This window comes from Lactuca serriola, chromosome 3 (genome assembly GCF_051521515.1).
Source record: "Lactuca serriola cultivar US96UC23 chromosome 3, Lser_US96UC23_V15, whole genome shotgun sequence".
Classification (NCBI taxonomy): domain Eukaryota; kingdom Viridiplantae; phylum Streptophyta; class Magnoliopsida; order Asterales; family Asteraceae; genus Lactuca; species Lactuca serriola.
In genome coordinates, this window is record NC_136410.1 from 19,972,453 (window position 1) to 19,984,411 (window position 11,959).

The following is an 11,959-nucleotide window of genomic DNA, read 5'->3' on the forward strand; positions in this document are numbered from 1 at the left end:
AAAACTTGAGGGGAAGTTTTGAAACTTTTCAAAACATATTTTAGATCAAATTTGAAAAATAATTAATTAATCATATTATTAATATTTATCACATAATTTGACATAATCTATTTTTTTGACAAGATAATTCAAATCAAAATACAAATAATTAATCTTTATCATATAAAACAAATAATTATCCTATTTATGACAATTATCTTTGAATTGCATTAGGATAATCCATATCTTATTGTAAAAATCGGATTTTCACAACCAAAAACGTTTTTGGTAATTATCTTAATTCAATTTCAGTCAAAATCCCGAAAAATCAGCCACCAGACTGCCCGACTCGTCGAGTTAGAGAATGGACTCGTCGAGTTGCCCTGACTCGTCGACTTCATCAGGTAGAAGCATGATTTTTCGATTTTCAGCTTTGAACAATTTTAACAATGCATCAAATACAAAAGAAAAACGACCTAGGCTCTGATACCACTGTTGGATTATGAGCAAAACATCAATCCTATGGTGCACATGAAAACCCTAGAAATTTGGATCTAGGTTTTTCTATTTGTACATGCAATAATCATCCAAAGCTCTCAAACCCTAGATCTAGCATATTGAAATCGAAATCAACATAAATAAACTAGTAAGAATGTTACCTTTGATTGTTGCTTGAAGATCTTGAGCTTTTGAGAAACCTAGCACCTCAAATGTGATGCCTCTAATGAATCACAAACACCAAAGCAAATTGGATGATCTTGGAGAGAGGGGAAGGGTAAAATCGGCTCTTGGACTCCTTCTAGGGTTTCTGGTAGCTGAATTCTAGTGCCCAAGGGTTCCTTATATAGCTGCAGAGTTAGGGTTTCAGTCAAAGACATAATTAGGTTGCATAGGCTCTAAGCAGCCCACAAGATCCTTCTAGAATCCCTAGTTTGGACGACTTCCATATGGGCTCCCATATAAAATCGTCCATCTCTTTCTTAAGGGATCCACAGCCCATATTGCAACTATCTTATAATTACAATATCATTCCCTTTAATTCAGTTAACCTCTTTTGACCACAAAATTAATTCTAAATTAATTCTTGACCAATGTTAATTAATTAATATGATTTCTCCTTTAATATATTATTCCTATAATATATTAATAAACCATAATAGCCTTTTTCTCCATTATTCATCCAGTCAAGTTGCTTCGGTGAAGGCAACCCAAAAGGACCATGCTACAACCGGCTCAAGTACATACCAAATATAGTTATGGTCTTAGACACCTAATCCAACACATACTTCTCATATACACTAAAAATGACCTTTTAAGGGTAACGTTTCCAACTTTACTTGTTAATAGCTTTACATAATGGGTTTAGCTCAAACCCTAACTCTTTAGGAACTAGATCTTGGTCCTAAAGTCATCAATACTCTAAACCAAGGCATATAAACTGCGATCTGAACCCTAGACACTACATGAACACGTAAAGCTTCCACCTTTCCCTCCATGCATGACCTTTTGGAGCTTAAAAGGCCAAAATGACATCCTATAGCTTGCATGGGGCTTTAATGGCCATAAAGTTTGCACCTTTCTGCCATGAAAGCCCTCCATGGTTCTAGATCTGATGGTATACACACTTGGGACGTCCATATCCCAAAGATCAAGCTTCTTGGACCAAAAACCCAATAAAATGAATAATAAAGAGATCTAAGAAGTTACTAAGCAAGTTTGAGACTTGCTTACGAGAAAATGATGAGAATGAAAATGAGTCTCTGGATCTACTATCTTCTTCTTGAATCCCCAACCTTCTCCTTTCTTCACAAGCTTCAAAACACACAAAGTTTCACTCAAAATTGGCTCACATGCTCACAAATGCATTAGGGTTTCTGAAATCTAGGGTTTGGGACTTGAAGGCTGGAAATGAGGTCAAAATGTGGGGATTAGGATGCTTAAATATGGTGCAAAACCCAAAAATTAATGTTTCATTATGGCAGCCCTACTCATCGAGTTGAGGCTCTCAACTCGTCGAGTAGGTTACTTAAAATCACGCGTCTCTTCTGATCTTTACTCGACGAGTTTGGACTCCCAGCTCGTCGATTTGCTCTGCAAAAATGAATAAATTATAATTAAATGTGTACCAGGAACCAGACGTTATATTGTCGGGCTACAGTGACAATAACCCTACATTAAAAATACATAAACATCTATAAAAAAAACTTTAAAAAATACATAAATACGTAAAAATATATAAATAAAAATACGTTTATACGTTTAAAAATAAATAAAAAGACATAAACATCTATATAAAAACTTAAAAAATACATATAAATACTTAATACATAAAAAAATAACACATAAAACTACATAAAAAATATGTAAAGTACTTAAAAAATAAATATAAATACGTAAAAAAAAAATATGTTAACGCATTTAAAATACATAAAAAATAAGTAAACATATACATATAAAAAAATTTAAAAATCATAAATACGTAAAAATTGATATAAATGTGTAGAAAATACGTTTATACATTATATATAAATTTTGATAAAATCTGTAGGAGTTTCATTAATTTGAAAAAATTAACGATTTGGTTTCATGATCTGCTGAAGGGCTAAAGTGAATAAATTAGCCGGTTTCTTCGACTTTTCTATTCGAAAAGTTAAATAGTCGGAACTTTTCTCCTAAAAAAAACTTAAGACTTTATTATAAAACTTTAGGATATATACAATAAAGTCCTAATAATTTTAACGATTTGACAAAAAGTCCTAATTTTTTATTACAGTAAAGTCCTAACTACCGGCAGTTTTTGACACGCTTACCATTTTTTCCGGTTACCTGGTAATTAGGACTTTACTGTAAAAAAAATATAAAGTTTAAGACTTTCTTTTCAAATCATGAATTAGGACTTTACTGTAAAAAAACAAAGTTTATGACTTTCTTGTCAAATCATTGAAAATATTGACACTTTGGTGTATATATCCTTTAAGATAAATTTGAAAATATATGTTTAAGAATGGCAATTTTGTCTGTTTGTGTTCGTACAAACCGGAAAACACAAACACCACATGCCTAGTCAAAATGGTTTGAATGTTGAGAAGGGGTAAGAATGACAGTTTTGTCTTTTCCAGTTTCTTAGTTCTCCGTTTTTAGGACTTTAAAAAGCCAATACAACCATAGTTCTTTCTTTTATTTTTGATTATCTCCATTTTTTTCAATATCGGTTTGTTGAGATTAAAAATAAAACAAAAAAAAACTATTTAACAAGAAGTAAACGTTAAAGATTCCAATAGGATCTAGCTAACTAGAGAGCATGTTCCACTAACTCTTATGCTTAAATACTATCATACCATTAAATTTCTTACCAAAAAAGGGATAGATGCACTAAAATCCCAAGATTTACAATGATTTAACAAGAAATTTCTAAACTTTATTTTTTTTATAGTAAAATCCTAATTCACGATTTAACAAGAAAGTCCTAAACTTTTTTTTTACAATAAAATCCTAATTACCGGCTAACCGGTAAAAAAGGGTAAGCGTGTCAAAAATTTCTGATAGTTAGGATTTTACTGTAAAAATAATAAAGTTTAAGACTTTATTATCAAATTGTTGAAAATATATCAGACTTTAGTGTATATATCCCTAAAACTTTCCTAAAATATTTAGACTTCTCTGAAATTAAACCATCACTAAATGGTTTTTTAAGATTGTTATTAGCTTGTTATACTTTATATCTAGGGATGAGAATTTGGCCCGAAAACCTAAACTGAATTGAAAACCAAACCGAACGGAACCGAATTAGGCCCAAATAAGCAATTCGATTCGGGTTTCGGGTATCTATATTATGCTTATTCGATTCGGGTTACCCGAATAAGAGCTTATTTGGTTCTAAATACCCGAACCGAATAAGCATTCCGCGTGCCCTTTCTTTGATCGACAAATATCAAAATCATGATTCACACTTATGTCTCATCGTTCATAACAGGAAAAAAAAAACTCTACGCTCGTCCTTGTCGTTTCAAAATCTACTAATCTTCTCAACTATTTCTAAACTCGAAATCACTTCTGTTGATCCTTCCTCCTGTTTCAGACTTTCAAAAATCAACCCTTCCTATTACCTCTAAGTATTCACAAATTCCTACTTTTTCTAGTCATTAAAAATTGGGTTCCAACTCAAGAAACTCAAGTAAGCAACTAACTATCATTATATTAATCTACTATGTAAATGCTATTATTTCAATGTGTTATTGTGTTATGTTAGTTTTTAAATGTTTTATATTGATATATAAAAGTACATTGTTATTCTATATGGGTTATTCGGATTATAGAATCCTAATACGGTTTATTTGGTTTGTTTTGGTTATATTAGGTCTCTAATCATCTTGTACATGTTATTTGGGTAATAATCGAACCGAATCGATTAATACCCGAACCGTACCCGTCATGGTTAATTGGTTCATTTTTCGGTTCATGTAATTATTCTTATTCGATTTTCGGATTATTCAGGTTCAGATCGGTTCAGTCCGGTTCTAACCCAAATAACATCTCTATTTATATCTCGTGTGGTGTGCAAATAATCGGTAATCACTTCTTAAATCAGTGTGTAGTAAAGTGCACCGTTTTGAAAACCGGACCGGCCGGTTGAACCGGTTCAACCAGGAACCGGCCACAAATCCAGTTCAATTAGCCTAAAAAACCGTCTGTTTTGGGAACCAGAAAAAACCGTCAGTTTAATCAAAAATCGATGAAAACCGTTTTGGTTGGACTGGTCAAAACCAGGTTTTAAAATTTTAAACTTAAAAACAAAACTCAACACTTTGGACAACACACAATAATAAGAGACCAACTCAGTCACTATGGGCCAATTTGATTGTCTAATTAGCCCATTCGAATACAAATTGTCGTGAGCACCAGGAGGATATTAAATAATGGAGGGAGACCTCCACACTTCTTATAGCTCGTCGATGTGGGATAGCTTTCCCTTCTCTTTACTTGTACAACTTTTCTTCTCTTGTCATTCTTTCTTTTTTGTGTTCTATTCATTTTGTTGAAATAAAACCTGTCATATTTCTTTTTAATTTGAACTCTTTAGACATATTTGTTGTTTTCATATGGGTAAATCTGACGTGATTATATATATATATATATATATATATATATATATATATATATATATATATATATATCCGGTTTTTCCGGTTTTTGGGACTGGTCCAACTAGTCGGACCACTTGAACCATCGAACATTTATGAGGACCGGTTCGATCTCCGGTCCGGTTTTAAAAACATTGATAAAATGTTAAAAAAAATAAATTAGTTACTACGTTAAAGTGGGCTCCAATACATTTGTAATAATTAATGTGAATAGGCCAGTAGGACACGTATGGCCATCCTTATAGTTTTTGGCCTGTTGCTCCTTATGGACTGAGGCCCATATAAGTTACATCCAAGAGACCAAGACCCAAATAAGTTACATCCAAGAGACCAAGACCCAAAGGACTGCATGTCGATATAAAATGTAACGTAGCACACTTGACAGGAAACATCGGCTTTTTGTGACAGAATCGGCTTTTTTCCGGCTCAGGCTTTTTTTTGGGACCTGACTTTTGCCCGGGTTTGGCCCGAACCATGTTCACTTCTACTTCTTTCCTTTTCTACCTCGTTGTATCCGTAGATGAAATGGTATGTCAAGCACAACCTTGAAGGCTTGATGCATATGAAGCCATGGTAACGAGTTGAAGAACACGAGCAATTATGCACATGTAACTTTAGGCAACTCTACAAGCAACCAGCTAGCTTTTTGAAACAAATCAAGTACTATAAAGAATAGTCGTGTTAATTATATGTTAATCCATATATAATTATACGATCATACATACAACTTTAAAGGAGTTGAGACAAATTAAGTAGCTACATGAAGAACAAAAAAAAGGCTGTTACTTTAATTAATCCAGTAATTAATTACATCTCTAATACAACATCTTTCTTGGAACCATTTCTGCTACTGCTACAAAGACTCCACTGATCAGATAACGCCGAAGAGGAATTACATGAAACCGCAGCTTCGTTTCCACATTTCGCCACAGTTCTGACATTCTCGATCAACTCCTGCGTTCGCCCTTCTTGTGACAGTATCTCCAACAGCTGTTCAGGGCTTATCACAAGCTTCACCTTCCAAAACCCACATCCATTATTTCTGGAACTTGATGAATATGCGTCTGTGTACGACCTCTTGAAAACCCTACGGCTGTCGAAGGACATCCGGTACGGCGCTGCTGTGTTTTGCGGGAGGCTGTTGGATCTGACATGTCCTACCTTCATTCCTCTTCTCTTGTCGAGTGGCAGAAGGTAGTAGGAGTTTCCGGCAACCAGAAACTCGGTGTGGGGAATGGGTTTCCAGAAAAGATCGTTTCCCCGGAAAATCCCGTGGCCGGGGAACTCGTCGGTGATGCATTCTGCTGTGACAGGAGCGTAGAACTCCATGATGCCGCCGGCGGAGTTGATTACTTTGATTATTCTATCATCTTCCGATGGCCCTCCAAAGAGGCAGTTCCCCATGAATATGAATGAGATTGCTTTTGGGTGATGAAGATTTGGGGATGGTATTAAAATCTGGAGGGAGGGTAATGATGAAAAAGGAGGGAAAGTGAAAGGTGGTTGTCGTCGGTGGGATGCTTCTTTAAGCTTTCTTTGCCCGACCATTCCGAAAAAGAATGAAACGCAGCTATCACCATTTTTATATTCCAAAATAAATATATTTTACTAAATTGTTCATTTATGACAACCCACATAATCGGTTGATCAAATAATAACTAATTTATTGATTAAAGTTTTGTTTCCTTAATATTCAAAATGTTAAACCAATCGATTTGATTGGCCAATAAAAGATTTATGAACTTAATTCTATTTAGACAATATATCGTGTACATCTTTGTTGATTATAACCATGTGGGGGCCATGAAGAACACCCCACATAGGATCCATGGAACTTTGACTAGTCAATTATTAAGTCTTGATTGATGGTGGCCCAACTCTCATGAGGGTGTTGTTTATCAATCAAGTGAAGACGAAGGATGAGAGTTTAGGTTTGAAGATGGGATATTTATGGTTTTATAGACTTATATGGCACATCGTCTTTAATTCAATCAATATTTTTCATTGTTAAATAATTATTCAAATATCTTAAGATACATTTTTGACCCAATTATACATGTGTTTGCTGTCCTCATTATCGTATTATTACGTTTAATTATTAAATTAATTGTAACTGAAATTTCAAGCTTATAATTATTAAATTTCAAAACTTAATTAGACACAAATGATGAAAAAAGAGGTTTAGTGGCGTAAATTCTGGGTGGGTCTAAAATCCACTTGATTGGTGGTCAAACCACTGTTGTATTTACTAAAACCCACCATGCAAAGGAAAACACTGCCATGATTAGTTTCTGTTTTTATAATCGGTTAAAAGTTATATCAACCCGAGAAAACAAATTCGTTTCAAATATGAACTAACATGACAAATATGAAATATGAATTAACTAAAAAACCAAAGCATTGAAAAAGAATGTGATGCATTAGTTATATATTTTGGGGTGTTATGATTTACTATTTAAAATACCTTAATTATTTAATACGATTTTTAGGTTAATAAATATTTTCAATTGTTTTGATGATCAAAAAATAAAAGTCATCTATTCACTTAAATAATTAGTTTTTAGAAAGCTATGTCATTATGACTTATTTATAACTATGGTCGTAAACAAAGATGTTTGTTTATATTTGTTTATTTAGGAAATAAACGAACATGAATAAGATTCTAAGATTTTTTATTGTTTTAGTTAAACGACCAAAAACCAATATTAGTCTTGGTCGTTCATTTATGTTCATGAACGTTTTGTTAATTTCTCACTACAAAAAATATGTCATTTAGTGGCATACAAAAAGTGTCACTAAAACCCCAAAAAAATACCATTAAAGGTTTCTCAAAGAATTAGCGACACATATAATAAATGTCACTACAAGCGCTCCCACTAAAACCTTTTTGTGACACTTTTTGTTTTTGCCGCTGTAGTTTTTTAGGCTTTTAGTGACACTTTTTTAGATGCCACGGTAAAAGAAAAGTTTTTGTGGCATATATTTTGTGCCGTTGAATGATCATTTGATTAAAAAATTCATGCTATTTTTAGTTGAACATTTTAAGCTTTTAGTGGCACCTTTTTATTTGCCACAATACAAAACAATATTTTGTGGCACATTTATGCTAGAAAATACTAATGAGATTCGCTGATTTAGGCTACTATATCTACATAACTTTTATCTCTAATATAAAATAAATTAATTAATTAAATAACATCACATAGAAGATAATAAAAATTCCATTTCATATGATGAAACAAACAACATTTGCTTTTTCATTACAATGGAATAACCATTCCATTCCTTTCATAACAATTAGATTTTCCAACCTTGCAAACTGGTAAATATTTAATAAAATATTTTGTTTGACTTTGACTAAGTCATAGTTGTCACCAGTTGCAGAGCCAGGATCAAAGTAAAGGGGTATCCCAAAAAAATTTCGGATGGCCTAATTTTTTTTCGGGGTACTTCGGTGTCGGTTTTAAACCTAAACCTTAATCGAATCATTAGATAACCTAAAGTCATGTTATATAAACATGAAGTTGATGTATCTTTTGATACTTGAATCGACGTGGGAATCAAAGTAAATATCAAATGAAGCATGAAGATAATAGGTTAATATAATAGACGAAATTGGCTAAATTTACATGTGTTTGGCGATGTGGGATAGAATAGCTGGGAAAATAAAAATAAAAAGTAAACAAAGAACATGTAAGGAGGGAGATTTGATCCTTAGACCTCTACTTCAATACGCTAGCGCCTTATCCAGCAGCCCACATGTTTGTTTGGATTTATAAGTGAAGGGAAACATATATATACACTATATAAAATGAAATTTTGCTAAAAACAATTACATTACCGAAAAAAATTTGAGGGGTATCCCGGGTTACCCCGGGCTCTACATTGGATCCGCCCACGGTGGTCACTATTATATAAAGTAACTACGACCAGCTACTGCTACCCCAATCTACGATACCTTCTCATCTCCTTCGATTGGTTCCGTGTGGGGCATCCTCCAGAGAGACATTAGCTCAAGCCTATCTCTTGCAACTTTTATGTCATATTCAACTTCTTCACTTGTTGTCCACCATTAGTAAAAATTGATATTGTCATTAGCATGTCATAAACCTAAATCAGAAACTACATTAGTAAAAGTTGATAATTATATAAACTAGTTAGAGTAACTTATATTAAGTGCAAGTGATTTTGATTACCTCTAAGTTCATCATCTATCCTATGAATGTTACCCTCGGACATTGTCTTTGTAATAGACTGCAAAAAAAAAACAAATCTAGTGAGATAAAGTAAAAATAATAAAAGACTCATGATCAACAAAATCACCATTAAACAAATATGGATTTTCATCTGGGGGAACACCATTGAGCTCAAAGATGTTTAACAAATAAAAAAAATGCATTCACAAAAGAAACTTTTATAGAAAAGTCAAGTTCTTGACATAAAGAAAAGAAAAAAAGTTCAAAATCACGCAATAAGCAACTAACTATTTTCTTTATCGCTTTAAGTCACAATGATAAAGAAATTAGTTATTGGCTTAACTGTATAATCTTTAGGTACCTGAGATGTGGACAATTTTCTTTTCTGAGATGCAATATCGAATATAGACAACAATCTGTTCTCCAATTTTGTACAAACCATCATCATGATCAAAAAGCAAGATAAACGTATCATAAGTGAAAAAGTGAATTGTAATGTATATACCATTATAGTATTATTGAAGGTTGCTAACAACAACCTCCAATCCTTTACTAGTAGTTGCATTCCCTGGAACAAATTGCATAGTCACACCCTCTCTTCCAATAGCTTCCTCTGTAAATGAACCTAAAATCAACAAAAAAAAAGTGTTGTATAAACAAAGATTGTTTTTGTTTTGGACCCAACGAAGTGTTTGAATATGAAAATGAACATTACACCCTTCTATATAGATAAAGATTCATGTATATTTTTATTTGATACAAGTATGAAGTAAACCAGGTGATCGAGACCAAGGTCAATCATCCACCATGAACAGTTCTTCACATCCTCAATGCGGGGCCCAACAAAAGAAGTTCTATGTTCCAAGATTACTCTTAGTTAACAAAACAATTCCATCATGTAATTTTGGTTATACCAAGGAAAATTAGTCAAATTCTCAAAATATTATAATGATTGTGGGTTACATGGTAGGTTTATGAAGCCAAGACCTTACGAACTGTGTATCTTGAAATAGGATTGCTAGTTGCAATGCTGATTTTCTGAATATAAAAATGAAAATGAATTATTCAAAGATTATCGACAACCAATCCTTTTTTTCTTTTTCATATTTAAAAAAGTGATCAAAAGATGTAAAATTTTACCTTAGCTAGAACAGGATTAACCCATTGGTGTGTCCCATATGATATAAAATTTTATCTTGAAAAATGAACAACGAACAATAGGTAAAGGTTATTGTCTTAACACATTAAGTATATATTTTTGGTTTATCTTAAAAGGCCATTTTGAGGATTAAGTAAACAAATGTATAGTTGTCCCTATGAAATACTTAACACATCAAAAGGACATAGGTAAAAAAGAAAATGTTTAGAAAATAAAGAAAATCAGAGCTGCATGTTTGGACAGATTCAATACGACAGTATGTGTGATTTCTTTCTTCAAAACCATGTCAATATTTTATGCACCATAAATCATGATTTCCATACAACTGTTTCCATATGCCATATTGATATCATTTCCGGCTATATCTCAAGAAATGGGCAATCTTTGTGTAAAAGGGACTCACCAATATCTCTTGATACATACATACAGTCATACATATACATATAAATTCAATATCCTGCTTTATACATATATGTTGTGAATGACATCATCTTGTGTTGTGGTTTACAATAAGTTATAGTGATGAGATTTTAGTTAACTCTTGATGTAGTTTTATTAATTAAGCGCAAAGCAAAAGCTTAAGTATTAAGCCAATTAGATCATATGAAGCTGCACCCAAGTCAACATGAAGTGATTGATTTCTACTTTATATCCAAACAACAAAATTGTACTCAATTAAGCTAGAAAGAGTTGAATCGTGTTTAAGAAAATCTCCATAACAATCGGTGTACAAGAGCTGAACCATATTCAATTAAGCCAGAACCTTATTCAATCAGTATACAAGAGCTGAATTCTATTCAATTAAGCCTCAATCATATTCAATCAATATAAAAGGAAATAAATAACCATGACATAAGCTTGAATCGTGTCCAATAAAACGCAATAAGAGTATGAACAGAAAGCGAGGAGCATAAGATTAAAACTTAACTCGATATACAAGAGGATTATAGACATCAAATACCTGTTGAGAAAGTGATGCCAATGTGGATCAAATATACTGCATTCCTGTTGGCGTAGGTATGCCGAATTCGATGACAGAGGTGTAATGGTGTGGCGGCGACGAGTTGGACGATGACGGCGTGATGGTGAGGCAATGACGAATGGCATCGTGGTGTGGCGACGACGAACTCGACGACGGCAGAATGATTGTGCAGCGAGATGAAGTTAGGGCGATCGATTTAGGGTTGTAATGAGAAGGGGAAACGAGATTTCGTAGAGGGAGTTTCAAATAATCAGGCAGTTGGAGGATTAGTATTACTAATCCTGTGATGCAACATACCATAACCGACTACAAATTAAGTTAAAAATATCGAAATCAACCTCATGTTCTTTAATATGAAAACAATACGCATATTTCTTTTACTGACACAAAGAACGGTAATTAATATTACAATAAATCTTTAGTGGCAAATAATTAGTTGTATGCCACAAAATCTATATTTTTAGTGGCATTTTTATATTATCTTGCCACTAATAAATATGAA

General features: G+C 33.0%; 1 protein-coding gene and 1 long non-coding RNA gene across 3 annotated transcripts; both read right to left on the minus strand.

Moving 5' to 3' along the window:
- Positions 1 to 5,927: 5,927 nt before the first annotated feature.
- On the minus strand, positions 5,928 to 6,668 carry LOC145095067 (uncharacterized). The gene has a single exon (XM_079033009.1). It carries the CDS (start codon positions 6,666 to 6,668, stop codon positions 5,928 to 5,930), a length of 741 nt encoding a protein of 246 aa, XP_078889135.1.
- A 2,036-nt stretch (positions 6,669 to 8,704) lies between these two features.
- LOC145094292 (uncharacterized) lies at positions 8,705 to 11,754 on the minus strand. 2 transcript variants are annotated; one of them, XR_013703262.1, is made up of 7 exons: positions 11,437 to 11,754; positions 10,457 to 10,511; positions 10,304 to 10,354; positions 9,822 to 9,941; positions 9,678 to 9,732; positions 9,317 to 9,374; positions 8,705 to 9,230 (listed from the first exon to the last, which is right to left on the minus strand). It is a non-coding gene; the product is annotated as an uncharacterized LOC145094292 (long non-coding RNA). The 2 variants fall into 2 exon arrangements; XR_013703261.1 differs by lacking the exons at positions 10,304 to 10,354; positions 10,457 to 10,511 and having other exon boundaries at positions 11,437 to 11,753.
- Positions 11,755 to 11,959: the final 205 nt, after the last annotated feature.